Below are 17,918 nucleotides of genomic sequence, written 5' to 3'. Positions count from 1 at the left end.
GGCTGTGCGGAAAAAAGCAGTTGATTGCAATACGTAAACCAAACTTTTACACTTGTTAGGTATAATAGATTGTGTATTCATCTTGTGCTAAGTGGACAGAAGATAAAGATTTGTGTCTGGGCTATGGTACCCAGACACTAGTGAGGAATAATGTGAAGTCCCGAGTCACTTGACCACTAGCTGGAAGATAAGTGGTCAGGTGACATTTAAAACCAGGAAGTAGAGACATCCAGTGGGCTACTGATATCTGCTATGCTGATAGAGAGCAGAGCATCTGTTATGTGCAGGTCCAGAGGGAGAAAGAACTGAGGAAGTGACTGACTGATCAATCTGTGGACAGCACTGGAGATTGTAGTGTGAATTTTGAAAGGAAATGTTAGGTAGTGGTTTGAATGAGCTAGGGTTTTGAGTATTTTAGGATATTGAACCACACTGTTTTTTACCTTACAGCTGCAGATGCATCCATATACCTGAGACCCGCCTTTGAAAGATTTATATTACAGTACCCTGTCCCTGGGTGTAACAAAATATAAAAAACTTGACATATGCTGTACACAGCTCACAGTACACACATGTTGCAAGTCCAATGCATTTTCTGTATGTATATAGAAATACACATTCCTATATAGGAATGGGGGAACTCCAGTTTAGGTTCTCCAGGTGTTTATGTGGGTACTTTTCATACTGTTGAAACCAATCAAGATTCTTTCAACTGATTAAGCCCTACTTTACAAGTTATTTGAAATCTATCAAACAAACAATGATCGGACCTTTAAGAACTGGAGTTGCTCATCCCTGTTATATCCTATAAAACTTTCAGCTGTGCAACCTATTGATTAATCTGATTAATCATCTGTGAATGGTGAAAACAAGAGACCTGTAAATTTTAATTTTTTTGTTTTTGTTCATTTCTTCTTCTCAGTTAAACTGGACTTTTCCCTCCTGTTCATTACTGAAACAAAACCCGTAGTGAACGTAGCCATAAATCTTCAGGGAACTGCACAAAACTATATATTCCATGCCCCTTTTTTGTTCAATCTGCTTTAAGGACTTTTTTCCAAATCTGCCATTTCAACATTTATAAATGTCAAAACCAACTCTGACAAACAACAAAGCACAGTGATGTCTCTAGCAGGCTGTGAAGGTTTTCCCTCCAGACTTTATTGTATTGTCACTTAAAGCTCTATCATTTTTAGAATAAAGCCTTCTTTCAGCATTGAACGCTACAGATGCTTTTATTTATAAATGAAGCAATCTCAGAATTGCAACTACATTATAGCTAATCCTGCCCAGTGAAAACATACACCTCTTACAAGCAGTCCTCAGCTTTTTCATGCTATGCTTTTGAAGTGTCTTCAAGCAAAGCAAACCTGTATTTGCCAGTTCGTTTGTACTCTTCGACCCCCAGCTCTGCTAAGGCAAAGTGCAGAAGCTCTCATCTGGCATGACAGCTTTATAAAGGCATTCTCAGCCTGACCTTTTCTGACAAAGGAATAGGGCAAGTAAAGGGGGGAAAAGCTTGCTGTTAAAGAGTCTGGATTAGGTTTCAAAGTCACAACCCTTCAATGCAGAATCCTGGTTAAAAGGTTTAATGTTATTAGCAGTATTAGATTGTTACCCAGTTTTTCTTCCCTGACCCCTATGTTGGCCTGACCTAAGAAAAGAGAAAAACCATATCAGTTACCCACAGTATTTCTACAGAAGATGTAATTTTACTACCTAATTACTTACTTATGAAGTGCATCATTTATAATTAGAATTACAGTGCTCTTAGTAGCCGACTACTCACAACACCGCAGGCAAAATAAATGACTCTCTCTCAGTGACAGGCAGTGTGTGGATGGTTTATAGAGAAGGAAACAGATTTCCCAGGTCCCCATCCTACTGAAAATTCAAAATCATGCCGTTCATCCCCTACACTCCATTACTCCTCCTCGTTAACCTGGAGGAGAACAATGGACGCCAGGGAGTTTATACAGCATTGGTGATGTTCATATGACAGTAGGAGCTGTATATGCAGTTATTAAAATGAGCATCATAGCTCTAGTTCAATTCCTTCTGTACCTCATGTAACAGTTTTATGAAAAGCTGTTCTTACTGTTGTTTCTGCCAGCAGCTATATCATCCTGCAACTCACAACTGGCAACCCACTGAAGCTCAGCAGGGGTGAGTCTGGCCAGTAACTGGAAGGGAAACCTCCTGGGAAAACAAAGGTTGCTGCTGGAAGAGGTGTCAGTGGGTCCGGAGGGAAGCACTCATCCTGTGGTCTGTGTGGGTCTTCATAGTGCCCCAGTATAGTAATGGGAACACTGTACAGTTAAAAAAGGCACCGTTCCTCGGATGAGACATAAAACCGAGGTCCTGACTCTCTGCCTTCATTAAAAATCCCATGGTGTTTCTTGAAAAGAGTAGGGGTGTAAACCCGGTGTCCTGGCCAAATTTCTCCCGGCCTGTAACAATCTTGGCCTCCCAATAATTCCCATCTATGAATTGGCTTCACTACTCTGTTCTCCTCCACACTGATAGTTAATGTGTGGTGAGCATACTGGCGCACATTGGCTGCTGTTGCATCAACCAGGTGGGGGCTACACATGTTTCCATTAGCAGAGTTCCCATTACCTGTAATAATAATAATATGATCTCTATAGATTTCGATTTTTATCAATTTTCATAAGTAAACAATAGCTTGTTGGTTCTTTTGCTCAGTGTGCTTTGCCGGAATCCTACAAGTGAAAGGGACAAATGTTTTTTGTTTTATATATCTTATGAAGCTGTAAGGTTACAACAAGAGGTTACAGACATACAGTCAAAATCAGATAGCAAATACAATTTCACACAAAAATAAAGGATCTCTGTTATGGAATCTGTGCAGAAATTCCTTATCAGCTATCAAATCCATAAAGCTATCATCCTTAGTTTCACCCAACATCTCTCAAATGTGTTTTTCTGCTCTTAGCTTTCTGTTGAAAATGTCTCGTTATGAACCATTGTAATGTAATTTGTACAGATGAATAGAAAGGCTGATGCATGTTGTTATACCGTGTTGTGTAGTTTTTATGAAGGGCTCATGATGTGTAAAGTACCTCCATTCGATAGAAGAATTACTATTCTGGTGTTGGCATTTCGTTTTTTGAATGTGCTCCAATGATATCATTAAATCCATTTAAATATTTGGCTGAATTCAATGCCAGGCTCTTTTGGACGAAATTAAACCAAAGCTAGCTGTAGAGAAATTTCCAGTTCTGGTTTCCATCCCAACCCACATAGCTCTACCAGCTTGTATAAACGTACTAAAATCAACAAAAGCAAAAAAAAATCATCTTTCATAGCGCTGTCTTTTGTGCTGAAAAGCACTGAATTTCAGATTTGTGTGGGCAGACAGAGGCTGCTGTTGAAAGCATGCCCCTGCCTTGACACATGCTCTCAGACAAGCACGCATCCTCTACTGTCTCTGTTCTCTAGAGGGAACAACATGAGAGAACGATACGGTACCGCAGAGGCCAACTGCGCTCTAGCTCAATAATTGACTGTAATTGCGCTAGTTAACACTAGAGGGCGCTCAAACACAACAATGATACAACCTGCTGCAAATCACTGTTATATCACACGCTGTTTAAGTAGCATATCGAATTAACAACAGTGTATTGACTGCTATCTAAAATCAGCCAAAAAATCTATGTAAACTATTAATACATATGATCTTTTAAGAATTATTGGGAAAAAAAGCTTGATGATATCCTGGAATCAATTAATTACTAACAAAGTAGGCATGGTCTTGTTCTTTCTTATATTCTTGCATTCTGACAGGTGTAGCAGTGTAGATCTTTGGTCTGCCTTTTCACACACAGAGGTAGAGAGCTGGTATGTGGTCGCTCAAAATTTAGGGTTCTTGACAAAGGTGAGATAAGACAAGCGTCAAGGCTCGAGAGAGAAAAAATTGAAAATGTATAGAATCCACAAAAGAGTGCACCTTAGCTGTGTAGCCGATGGCGTGGTTCTAGGACGAACGTAGGGGAATCCGTGAGAATTTAATATTGGGCTCTTAATTAGAAGCTCAGGTGGTGTTAAAGAGCCCCTAAAGGTGACCAGCAGAAGATTCCTTCCCCTGCATCACACATGGAAAAGTGTAACTCGCTACATCGGTTGAACTTTGTGGTCTAAATGTCACAACTTTCCTGGTATACTTGAGTTCCTGGGAAGAGTCACAGATCTGTGATTAGGATTCCCCAGCAAAAGCACATATATTGCCTGAGCATGGTTTTCCAGCTTTCCAGCGACCGCTGCGAGCTGCCTGGCGCTTGCAGGCTTGCAGCAATGTCAGTGAAAGACAGGCCGCTCCTCAGGTCAGCACTGCCTCTTCAGGCACAGTGTGTAAGAAGACACATGGCTCTGCAGGTGGGCGTGTTAGAGGAGCATGTCTACAGGCCTTCATTCTTTCCTGTGCAGGTACTGAATTCATCACCACTGAGCCCAGGATTCAAATAATTGGTGATTCCCAATTATTTGCGTGTGCATTAAAAGAAGCCTGTAAAATCTACATTGATTTCAAATATAGCTTTATTAAATGTGTGACATAATTACAGTCTATGAATTTTAATTACAGGTTCATCATGCTATAATTAAGGGAACACCGACTGAAAAGTGATACTTGATCTTTCCCACAGCACCCAAATAGACCTGCTGAATAGGTAGAAGGCAAATAGGTGATTTTCACATTTTCATTGCTTTGTGAACTAGGTAAAAGAGCTGGTTAATGTGGGGTTTTCACCTTTGAAGCATAAGAGTTGAGGTAAATGAATCAAAACAATTTACTGAGAATGTATTTACTGTTTCGTATTCCATGAGAATATAAAAGGTAGGAGCAGGGTTTAAACAGTATGTACTGTAACTTACACAGTTTAAAATGTGATGTAGGGGCTACAGAATATATCTGCAAGACCTCTGATCAATATGTGTCCAGGAATTCCTATAAACTATACAAAGTGAAGAAATTATATCAAGATAGCTGAGATTTCTAAATACAGTCTGACTTGTGCAGTGGCCTGCCTCCTATGATGTGAGTTTGTCAAGGATCCACTAGAATTCTCCTTGTGTTTTGGTATAGTACGGTGAAAATGCCACAAAGAATCCCTTTTGTTTCAGACACGTTAATGTATTATTGTCTGAGCTACTTAAACAGGAATCCCTCTGTGGCACAAGGCATCCATCTCATTTACACAAGCCGCCTGAAGTCCAAAATGCATCAGGCTGGAATTAACACTGCACTTTGCTCTTCTGCCTTCTGCAGCCTCATCAATGGCAATCTGTCTAGACTGATCCAATTGCTTAGAAAGTCAGACAAAGAGTCTGCTGCAATACTTGTTCTTTCTTTAAAGGACAGAGTGAGTGACAGGCTGACAGGAATTAACTGGCAGGTCTACACACACATTCTTATTTTTGATCATGCCAGCAGCCTTTTCAGAAATTAACTGGTGATATCTGTGCAACCTCAACTATAGTATGACTGCTCATAAGCCAAAACAAGATCCCACTATTCAGCATCAGGACCAAATATCCAAGGGGCACAAAACAAGACTGCAATCATATCTCAATTAATCAAATGAAATACATTCTTTGCTTTTGATTCAGGTGCAATTATGCTGAACATTTTAATATCTACAACACATGCAGTACAGCAAAAAGCAAAGCCACAGAGTGAATTTGATTAATACCTCTGGTTTAATCATATCACTGCAATGGTTGCTGTGTTAAATTAGTCAAAACAACCATGTGCTTCAGGACTTTGGTGAATGATGATTTAGACAGTCGAACAAAACCCACAGGATTGTGTCTCTGAAGGAAAAGGCTTGGCCATTACCCTCAGCACATGCAATTATGGAGAATCATAAGGATCTTGCATTACCACAACAAGAAAGAGCAAGGACATGCAGATAACATATATCCCTCTTAATTAAAAGCCAATGTCTGAAAGTGTGGTGTGTGCGTGGAGCAACTCACCTCCTCCGCAGTCACCGTCAACACGCTCCTGCTCTTCTTCATGTTGGGGCGCCCCGTCTTTGCAGTGTGGGGGAAAAGAGAGAGGAGGGAAGCAAAGGGGCACAGAGGGGGTCAATTGTGGGGCTAAGGGTCAAACGTGGCAACCCATAAGGGCTGCCCCGAAAGAGACCAGGGAGCAGCACACCCCAGCACCCAGCTCTGAGTTCCAGTCCAGATACAAAGGGGCCTTTCAAATGTCACAACACTGCCAAGGTGGCTGCAGGCTGCAAGTCTGAGCTGGCTTGTTCCGTCTGTAATAAGCGTCCCACTTCTTCACAACTGTCCCACGATTCCCTGTCAAACACAAAAAAGGACAAATTCAGAGCTGTACTTCAAAGCCTACATGAGAATCCAACAAGAAAATGCACATTTGTGCGCAGAACTGGGTAAAAGGCCCAAAGGTGAACTAGCACACGTGCATGTGACATAAGCACCACGTTGTCACCTGACCAACTGGTCATTAAAGATCACTACTGACACTGCTTCTAATAGTGTTTACGTTTTCTTTTAAATTATTATATTTACAGAATTATTTTTCAGGGAGCACTCATGATGCTAGGCATTTTTCAATACATTCTCTGGCTGGCTGGTAAGCAGAAGCAGTGAGTTCTTGGAAGCCTTACACTGCATCTTCAACTTCTACCTGTTCCTGAACCCTACCCCTTTGACTTGAAATCCCAGCACACAGCCACCACTGGTTCTCCAGTCTAGCTGGCTGGTACAGAAAGATTGAGAAGTAATCCCAGAATTTAAGAGAATGCAATTTCCACCACCTGCCTGATTTGTCCCCATTGAATAACAATGCAATAATTTGTCGTCTTTGAAATAACAGTGCAAAACAACTGCAAGTGCACAGAAAAGAGCAAGAGCATTACCAAGTAGGTTAAAAGAAAATAAGACAGCAAACCATGTGCTACTGATAAAATGGAAAAAGGTTTAGCAGTGCCTTACTAGAGATCATGACACACTTCTGGCACAGCTGAGTAAAAGACAATTTTTACTTAATGGTTCATTCACATTAAAAAATCAGCAGTGTGATCTAGAGTCATTTAAACAGTAGTGAATTTAGAAATTGAAATGTGGAGGATTAAATGAAAAATGTACTCTCTCCTTTCAAATTTTTCTCTCCTCAAAGCTCTTTTCAAATTACTAAACAAAGGCTCATGTAGGATCATAGAAACTATAGTTCATGCTTCAATTTTCTCACATAACTATTGTAACTCTCTGCTGGGTTATCTGTCTGGATCTTAATCTACAAATTTGGAGTGAGTTCAGAATCACTTGAGTTTGTTGATTGCTCACTAAAACTAAGACTAAAGAACTCTTCGCTTCAAACCACATTTATACCACTGGTTCCCAAGTTCCCAAGCCACAGCACCAGAAGAAACATCTATTCAACCATTATCAGAAAGTCATTTAATCCTAATCAGGGTCATGGCAAACCGGAGTTAATCCTGGAAGCATAGGGCAGAGTGGAGGACTCTCAAAACACCTGACCAAAACCCACACAAGAAATTGCAACTGGGACCCAAGAAGTGTGATGCAGCAGCATCTGTGCCACCATCCCACTGTACCATCCCAGACAGAACTTAATTAATTAAAGAGCACGTGTGAAAGTTTCTGCCCAAAACACATTTTATTCATTCCTGGCAGAAATCTTTGCACCAACTCATGGGTACAGATACAGTACTGGCCCTGAAAGTCTGGATCCTCAAACAATGGCCAGAGGATGTGCAAGAGGAGATGAGTGTGGAAGACTGGCAAGTTACTTGTGAAAAGCACAAATACTACGCAGCGCTTATGATGTTCATATACAGTATATTACAGTAAATTTGGGATATTCAACACGTCACAATAGTTGACTACTCCAAATGTATTAGTTTCTTTCACTTTCTATGGGAGGGTAGGAGCAGGAGGGTGTAGTTTATATTAATATTTAAATTGATGAATTTCTGCATTGGTAACTGGACATTACTGCTGCTACACGATATGGATATATATTCATTGGCCATTCAATATAGAGATCTCATTGTAATAGAATAACAGTGGCGGGAGAAACAAGGGAGGACGGGAAACATAAAAATGAGGACAGGACGCAAAACAGGCCATTTATGCCTTAATAATCCTGCTGTTGGGAGGGGGGGGGGGAATGAAGGAACAGCAGGTGCATTTCTGGAAGCACTTCCAGCAAATTGCTCTCCCTTCAGAGGGGAGTGGAGGTAATTCGACTGAAAGAAGAAGAATAACAACAAAATTGCACCGTTGTGATGAAAGGAAGGCATGCAGCTTCTGCATATTGATGGAGAAGCACACACTGAGTTATTTACAAGAAACACTTCCAGAATGGAAACTGTGGAGTTCTGACTGCACTGTTGTCAGCCTAACCACTGATGAGTGGTCCTTGATGTGAGCAAAATAAGCAAGTGAGGAAAAAGTTAAAACATCTCTTGTGTATCGGCCTCTCTGTAAATCTTTGGGTTAACTGCTGTTATCGTTTCGATCAAGAGGTTGAAGTCACAGTTCTGTTCTAAACTGTTTGCCCGTGTCATATTGAAAGATATCCTTTTCTGTTCTCACCTAGTCCTCAGGTGATGTTGTAAGGCAGGCTGCAGGCAAAGTAACTACTGCTCATGGTCACAGTAGCTATGAGGCTTCACAGGAAACCCAACAAGGCACATTATCAAGTCTGAATGATGTGTATACTTACTGCAGCTTCCCCAACTCACACAGAAAAGATGCATAGAGGGCCTTCACATTCCATATTATTTCCTGCATTTATTTTTATAGAAAGCTCTAAATTCTTAAGATGCATTTTAACACTTATAATGCCCTGGAGATCGCACACAATACCAACTGATGCAGAAAATGTTTTATATTTAAGGGACTTACCACAAACTCTGTTTACATTTGTATAGTGCTAAATTACACAATTTTGAAACTATATTATAAGAGTGTTTGTGGTATAGGAGTTAAATGTGTTAAACTAGTACATTTTAGTTGAAAATAAAAAAGAAGTGAAATAAAGACATTTGGACCATTCAATAAAGGCACAAATTGTGTTCACACTGAAATAACCCCTGTTGAACATCAGTTCTCAAAAACTCTTTCAATAAAACAACTTGTTAGTTCAATTAAGGACTTGATTACAGAGCTCGTTTAGAAGAAAACCAGCTGTGGGAGGTCTCCAGGACCAGGGTGGGGAAACCGTGATTTATTGGACACTGGTGATGTCACCACTCCTTCTTACCCACAGAATGTGAAAGAGGAACAGAGGAGTTGAAACAGATCGGGCATCAAGGCATGAAATGGGAAACAAGGGAGTCGATGTGGAAATCTGGCAGCACAACAAACAGGACAGCAGCTTTGACAGCAGCCTTTCATTGGAATTATTCAGCAGTCAGGCAGGATTAACTTCAGCATTTGCACTGAAACTGAGGAGAATTTCAGGGAATGAGAACGATCCATTCAGCACGCAGTGGTGGCAAGGGTGGAACTGGAGCTATTATCTTAGCAGGTGCTGGAAAAAACATGGACACCCCCGGCATTTGATACTGCAGCAAACAATGGAGGTTCGCTCTACACTGTAAGATATTGTGCCGTGAACAATCAGGATAAGAACATCAAGATGCTATTGCAGGGTTGCCGCTTTGAGACAGAAACCCTCTTCTGCTTCTGTAGGGTGCTCCGTTTGCAGCGTTTGATTTTCTACATGTGTGTTTAACCAGGCTTGTGAAGACACAATGATTGCAAATTTCTTTTCACAAGGAATAATGACACCCAATCATAAAATAAGGTATGAATGTTCACTGACAATTTAAGCATATAGAGTTTTGTCTTAACCCGCTTGGGCTGAGGGCCAACCACCTGGACATATGAAGAGGAAGGATCGAAAGTTGGGACCCCATATCTATGAGCATACATGACAAACATACAGTATATACCTGTTACAGAGCCCGTGCAGAGCTGAGACTTCCCCAGGAGCTGGATGAGGAGATGGGCTGGATGAGGGATGTAAAAGAAAGATGAATGCAGGGAAAAGAGTGGGGCTCACTGTGGTTCTTTCATGGAGGTCATGCGGACATCATGGAGGATGGGGAGTTTTAGAAACACCTGTCATGGTATAGAAAGGTACTGCCATGGTTCAGAGAAGCAGTGAGGAAAACCGAACCCACAGCGCAACTACAGTAAACCTGTGAAAATACCACGATAAATTCACCACAGCACACATTTATTTTGCCAAACATTCCAGTCAGCTGAGTAAGAAAAAAGAAAAATGCCTCTTTTATTGTCTTTGAACTCATTCTTTCTGAATGAAATAATCTAGGGACCGGGTTTTAAACTAAAAGCCGACGGGCGCCTCTTCACTGTACATGTTCAGAATGAACATGCATCTGACAAGCAACAAAGCAAGGTGTTTTTATGCGCCTGTCATTTCAGAACTATGAAAATGTCTAAAAGAAAGACAATACATTCTCCTCCTTTTCTATACCAGAGCAAGGCGAGTTTTTTTTTTCTTCTTCTTCGGAACCATCACTGGTAAGGAAGAGACCCCGAACACCGTTAAATATCGCCAAGGGATTCATACCTCTTGGACTATTCCGTTGGAAGACGAAAAAAGACGTTTACCCAGTTACATACAGCACACCTTTTGGGCAGTGCCATGGATTTTCGAGGGTCAAAGAACGGGGTCAAGGGGCGGAAGGGGGAACCCCAGAGCCTTTCACTTTCAGCCCGCTGTGCGCGCGCGCAGCTCCCGCGCGCCGCTCTTCGCCGCTCCGGCGTTTCGACCTCGGACCGTGTCAGTCTGCCGACCCTTTAGAGGTGAACGTCATTAAGAGCGGTTTAGTTTTCGCTTCACTGACATAGACAAAACACGCCCGGGATCTTGTGATGCGCTTTTGATAGCCATGTTTTAAATTTCACTAACGAAGTACCGCTGGCGAAAAAAAGCCATAGTAGTCCTCCCCCCTTTAAGCACGTCCACGTGAAGTGCGCTCATTCATCAGTTTAGCACTATGCTCACGTTACTTAGCAGGCACATTTCGATCAAATGTTAAACAAATGCGTAATAAAATCATTCTTCAAAGAAAACAATTACATACCGTGCTCGAAGTATTCATCTTTCTAAAGGGGGGGGGGGGGGGACTGAGTACTGTGATTTGTATTCTACCCGGAGAGCCGTTGCTTAGCAACCGTGCAGCAAAAAAATTACAAAAATAAAAACTAAAGAATGCGAGACATCGGTGATAACAGATTTTACGTCGTAGCGAACTACAGAGCTCCCACCGAGCTGTCCAGAAAAAAACTGCCCTAACCCCTCGTCTCCCGCTACCCGGCGGAACACAGATGACGGGCGATGCTGCCTGCGGGTTGTGTCCTTTTGGCTCGGATCCGGAGTATCGATGTCGGGTGGATCCGAGGACAAACTGGCGAGAGGAACTGTTACCGATTCCTCTACAGTTCAGAAAAGTTCGGTTAATTCGAAGCGTTCTATATAAGTGATTAGCTAACAACCTCACTTGGAAGTATGTCAAATCTATTATAATAATAATAATAATAATAATAATAATAATAATAATAATAATAATAATAATAATAATCTAAAAGCTTTACATGGTTGTTTTTTAAAGGGCAAAACGCTATGTATTTTCAAAAAACGTTGTCCCGACTCCCACACTTTGAAACACCAGTGCGTTCAAAAACCCCTGATGTGCAGACATGCGAGAATCTACAACACGTGTTGTTTCATTTATATAAGGCTGCAATGACCAAAGAACATCTGTGTGACATTAGACCGTTGCTCTACCTTTATAAGTAAGCAATTAAAATACACTGAAACTGCAGACAATTAGCATTGCAATTCAAAGCAGGTGTCAGCCCCTCTGTATGGCCATCTGCATCATTCTGATCACAGCGGACAGAGCCCCATGTTCGTGTCTCAGCCGGTTTGTGCATGGTGTTTTGCTACAGCTGGAACACTCCTTCATTTAATATCGCAGGTCCTCTGTACACAAAACACCATATTTTTCAAGCATGGCTTCAAAAACATCCACAGATGAAACTGCATCTATACATCTGTCAGGTACATCTGACACATATTTACTTACTAAAGTGTCTGAAACTGTGGTTGAATAATAGAATACTATTACACAACCTGAAAAGAGATATGGTGTTAGCTGCAGATAATGGAAGACTGTTCAGTACCAAGCAAAATTCTGACCCATCCCCCCCGATCATAAATATGCAGAAACTCTCTTCAGTGCTGTAATACAAATACGCAAACCAGTCTGAGACTAGTGTTGTTTTGGAGATGCAGATGGTACGAGTCCATATGGTGACTATCTTAGCAATGAGATGTGCTGCAGTCTATGTAACGAGAGATGCAAGATTACAGTTTAATACAAGGTCTGGTACAGGCGAACTGTGAGATATGTGTACAATGTTTCATGAAATGTCTCATATTTGAGCACCCGGGTTCTAAACATTTCGGTTTGGCAGCACAAGGCTTATTATGCATTTTCCTTCTGTTCATTTTAACTGCAGATTAGTTTCTCCTTTTGTGTGTTAAGTAAATATGATCCATGCATTGACTTATTGCTGTACTTCATGCTTCAGGGAAATGCTTCATGCTTCCTCCTTCATCAGATAAGAAGGGGAAAGAAAAAAATTACTTTCTAGCAAAACCTCATTTATCACAAACAGGAGCACAAGACAACTGAATTAGCCACACAACACAGGGTCAAAGAACACACTTAATTGCCCATAACAGCTTATAAAAGTGTTCAATCATGTCATTCCCACTAAAAGGGTTGCTTTCACAGTCCTTTGTTCTAGTGTATAATCTACTCCTTCCACAGTCCAACATGGAGGTATATACTTTACAAGGAACAGGTGACAGTGTTATGGTGTGTTTTTAGAACAGGCAGTCAATATGAAGTATAGGAATGGATATAATATCCATACAGTATATAGCCATTTCTATTCCACTGCACTGGGGCTGGGGTGGGGTAGAGCTGTCTGAAGAGACTAATCCCACAAAATTAATTTACTGAAATAAAACTACTAAGTACAAAATTAGCATTGTGAAACATCAAGAACAGTACAATATTAATCATCATAATATAACATAAAGCATACAGGCATTGCCCTATCAAAATACTGCCTTTTTTATAAGACCAACCCTTTCTCCCCAGAATAGTGGGAATGGCCATATGTTATACCCCATGATTCCTACTGTACAGCAGTAGTAGACCAGAGCTTCTCCTAAGCACGCAGCAGTTAGGGGAAGAAGGCTGACATACTGTAAGTGACCCCACAAGAAGTACAGCTTTCAGTTTATGTGGCTCTGGCACTGCAGAAGGCAACTGCAGACCTGGCACTGAAGTGAAATGTTTCACTTCAGGTGATGTTTTATGGATAGTTGTTGGATAAAAAAAAAAATAACATTAAATGGAAAAAGTGGTCAACAAGAAGCTAATAAAATAATAAAAAGATGGCAGATTTTGTCTTGACATAAGCCTAGTAAGTGCAATTGTGTGCCCATGGATGTCTATGAATATCTAATGGACTACTACTTCCTATGACATCTTGTTCTGGTGTCCTTTTTAAAGATCTTTGAAAATTAGCAGAAAAAGGATTTGCATATCACTGCTTACTGGCCTTTTACCGGTCTTGTACAGTTGTCAGGAGGTGAACTCAATTCTTGGAAACAGATACAGAATCCAAGCAAGAGAGAGACAGAAATGGCAGTCTGCCACAAGGGAGATTTTCTGCATAGAGATTTAATAAGGCACTGGCTGCTGAGCAGAGAGAGACCCCTTTCTGCATAAAACACGCCTCTCACGCCCATGCTTCTCAAAGACACTGGTAAACACTTCCTGTTTGTCCCTTTGGAGAACAATGTGTAGGAGCACCTGCGAGGATCACCTCAGAGTGCAAAGTGCTTTTCAGCAAAGAGATGCAAGCTAACTCTCAAAAATAAAGAACCATGAGAACCACTAGGAACATGATGACTGCTGTAACAGCGCATCTCTACTCAAAAAAGGCAGCTCTCAACAGCACTCGAGCCAACAGTTCTAATTAAGAAAAGGACTCTGAGACGCATGTTCCTTGCTCCCAGTGCTCCCACTGACTTGACACCTATTAAAACATTGATACAGAAGGTGCGGCATCTTGCTTTCAGCTGCTTATGAGTGTTGATCTGACATGCCCGCAGGGGAAGAGCAAAAAATTAAACATGAATTAATAATGATATCAGTGTCACAAAACTGATTGGTAGAATAGGAGGAGCATCCTTATGCGTCACCGTGAATCCCACAGAACGTGGAGTAGCACAGGGACGATCCAAAGACATAATCCAGGGGCTTGGTCAATCAGAGAGGCAATGAGTCTGGCAACCAGGGAAATCCAAAAACAAAATCCAAAAGATTTGGTACCAGGAGGTCAGTCAAAATGCTTAGAAACACACACAAGAAAATACTACAGGCTACTCAATAGTGAGCATAGGTTGGTGTGTGAGGGAACTTTAAATGCTGAAGGGAAATGGATGTGGTTGGATAATTGGTCCGGGAGTGAGAATTTGTGGAATCCGGTGCATGTGGGAATGTGATGGGTTCAATTAGGAATGAGACTGTGAAACTGTGTGGGTTTGGGAATGTAATGCAAGGGAGAGTGTGGGAAGTGCCACTCAGCATATAAAGGGAACCTATTGGGAACATTAATCCAACATTTGGATGGATTTGGACCATCAGTCCCTTAATTCTACTTCCTGAAGAAAGTTTGGAATCTTGTTTTCTGTTCCTATGAGACAGTACCAGTCCACAGCAGAAGTGCTGATGGATACTATTTAGTTTTTATCTTAATGGAAAAATGACTTAATTTTGGGGGGACTCTCTTTGTGAAATGATGTCACCACATGTCTGCAGAAGATGCAAGTTCTTTCCTAAAATCATTACTATCCATCACTTGAGAGAACCACTGGAGTTGCTGACTGTCAGACAAGACTTGTTCTAAGAGCTCACTAAGGTAATGATGAATTCATATTAAGACCAAGGCTATGATGACAAGGCACTGTGGTGTGGTGGTTCAGGGCACCTTCTGCGTGGAGTGTGAATGTGCTCTCCATGTTCCTGTGTTTTCACTGGGTACTTTGGTTTCCTCCCATGCTACAAAAATATGCTGGCTACAATAATTGCCGTCTTAATTGCCCCTTTGTCTGTGTCCTGTGAAAGACTATCACCAAAAAACTATCATCAAAAATGGCACAGTTCTGAACAGACACCAGGTGGCCATGGCTGGCTTTCTGATAATAAATCACTACCTTTTTCCAAAGGAATAAACTGAAAAACAAAAAAAACAAACTTTTATCACACACTAGACACATTTGAAACACATGAGTGAGATGGGGAAAAAAAACTAAACAATACACACAGAATGTCACGGAAGCAATAACTGACACAAAGTGTTGTTGGAGTCTGGAACAAACTTCCAAGACACATTGTCAAAGCTGTTGTTCTTGCTTCAGTCATGAATAAATTGGCTGATAGAGATCTTGGGACACTGAGATTTTTAGCACCCCTGCTACTATGTAGCTTCCACACTGAAAACAAATTCTACCTAGAAGCATCCCTCTTTTAAGAGCAAACATTTTTGCTCCCTGCTTCTTTTTGTCACCAAGTAAAAGTTTTTTTCAGTCTTGGCTTGCTTTCCTTTTATACTAATGAACCTGCAGTGCTGCCAAGAAGAAAATTATTCTGCCTCGGAGCATAGAGTATTTTATTTAATAAATGTGCGTGAAGCATTATCAGGATTGGTTGAAAGAAAAAAAGAAAGCACTCAAAACTCCCCAGAGTTCAGTTAGTGAATACAGACACCTCTTAAAAAGCACTTGATTTTTGCAGGCCTGATGAAGTCACAGGTGAGTAAAATCTATGCTGGCATACCGCTAAAAGTTTATTGCTGTAAACTGCATGCAAAGCACAGTAAGGTACAATATGGTAAAGCACAATCCAATCACAGTGAAGGTGTGGTAACCCAGAGGGAGAAGCAGGAAATCATAAGAGGGAAGCAAAGTAAAGTGTTATATTTGCCATGGCACACTTCCAACAGAGTCGTGCAATGGATCTAGCATGTGTCATTTTGCACGTGTGTCACTTTAAGACAATAAACAATAAGAACATTACTGCCTAGAAGAGAGCTGGGGCTTCCTGGAACATGGAAATGAAAGTGCCATCATCAGGCAGTTCCAGGGAAATGAGCTGCAGTAAAATGCCCTTCTGTTACAGCTCAGGGCCTCCCCTTTCCTGCTTTCCCACAATTCTCACCACATTCTCAACACACTTGCAAGGGATGGAATTCCGAGGGCAGACTTTAATAATTAACGTTTATTGAGAAAAGAGAACCCCAGAGTCTGGGATTGTGCAGCATTGCTTTTAGCACTATTTGGCAAGCTGTGTGCCCCCTGGCTGGCAGATATACGCCAACTGGACAGAGGTTTTTCTGACACTGAAATATTCAGGCAGAGTGCAGTGAATAAGAGAGATGTACATGAAGACACAATTCATTAACACTTGAAAAGAAGTTATACAATTCCTGCAGGATACAGGCATAAATCATGCAGTTTTTTTCTGGGACAGAATCCTTGGGATTTCCTGCACATTTCTGGCAAAACTCCTTTGGAACTTCTTCCTGTGAGAACTTCAGGACGAGCTGCAATTTGCCCCTATCTTCAACTGTTTCTTTTTTTGAAAGCAAACAGCAAGTGAATTATTTGATCTGTTGCAAATGGGTCACCCCAAGCACATCTGACAATAGTATCTGACTTATTGGCTTCTTGGCAAAGTGACTTGACTAGGGATAAACAAACATGCTTTTACAAGTGACGTACTAAAGAGAAAGAGAAGCCTTTACTCAACGATGATAAATTGAAATCAAAACCAAAGCCTGATTCAGTTTGCTGGACACTGTAACAGCAACAAAGAAACAAACAACCTATACCGATGCCAAACTTAATTATTGCAGTTGAAGAATGTGGTCTATCATAATTTAATTTGGAAAAATGAAAGACCAGACAAATTTCCTCCAAATAACATTGTCTCAATGCATACCAATTCAGTGCACGTATCATTTTAAGAATCAGAAATATTTTCTAATATCTCACAATTTTTTGTCTAATATATAATTCTTCAGTAGCTTTTCTTCACTACTAGAGATTCAATAACTATTTCCGCGGGCAGTGTACAAAAAACTCAGCAGAGCATCAGAAATCTCCCTCATACTTGTCAAGTACTGAATTCCACATAATGTATGTGTTGTGTAATATAACCAGTGACTACTGTACATAATGCTGGAGTAGAAAGTACAAATTTCCACTTAAAGAAGCCTTTTGTATGGTAGGGGTGAGAAATAATGGATCAATCACTACATCATTCTTTTCCTGAATACCGGTGTAATTGCATTGAACAAATTGTGCCAGTGTACTTTTGTTCCTTGACACCAGACACCTCTCTCACAATGGCTTAGTCCCTCAGAGGGAGGAAACTGTGGTCCAGGGGAAGGGAGGGATGGGGGGATCTTGCGTTCCAATACACACAGCTCTGAGTCAGCAGAATTTCACAACTGTAATCACAGGCTAGGCCTGCTGGAGGACCAAGAAGGGGCAGGAGCTGCCCACTGCAGTGGTTTGAAAAGATGTCGATTCCCAGCGCGGATCTCACTCAGGGTACTTGATGTTTCTCAGGTCAAAGCACCAGGCAAAAGAACAAGACTAAACTCAGATTGCACATGGGATTCCCTCAAATCTAGCAATCTCTGCTTAAGGCTATTAACCTACAGCACTGAAACCTGCCTCTTCCACACTGGGTGTTCATTACCAAAACTTCTGA

At 41.1% G+C, this 17,918-nt stretch overlaps 1 protein-coding gene across 2 annotated transcripts in view; it reads right to left on the bottom strand.

Annotated features, from left to right (window-relative positions):
- pde4a (phosphodiesterase 4A, cAMP-specific) overlaps window positions 1–17,918 on the bottom strand; it is a 292,647-nt gene that overhangs the window by 257,300 nt on the left and 17,429 nt on the right. The window contains exons 1-2 of one of the 2 annotated variants that reach the window (XM_088603482.1): window positions 11,139–11,233; window positions 5,998–6,330 (exon numbers count right to left, since the gene is read on the bottom strand). In XM_088603482.1, coding sequence (XP_088459608.1) covers window positions 5,998–6,039 — 42 coding nt within the window. In that variant the 5' untranslated portion in view covers window positions 6,040–6,330; window positions 11,139–11,233. Of the gene's footprint in view, window positions 1–5,997; window positions 6,331–11,138; window positions 11,234–17,918 lie in introns of those variants that run through there. The other variant, XM_088603481.1, reaches the window with a different exon arrangement.

Source organism: Lepisosteus platostomus, chromosome 13, assembly GCF_059453375.1.
Source record: "Lepisosteus platostomus isolate fLepPlt1 chromosome 13, fLepPlt1.hap1, whole genome shotgun sequence".
In the NCBI taxonomy this organism is placed as follows: Eukaryota; Metazoa; Chordata; class Actinopteri; order Semionotiformes; family Lepisosteidae; genus Lepisosteus; species Lepisosteus platostomus.
The sequence above is the reverse complement of the archived record's forward strand: the minus strand, read 5'-3'. Positions and strand labels throughout refer to the sequence as shown.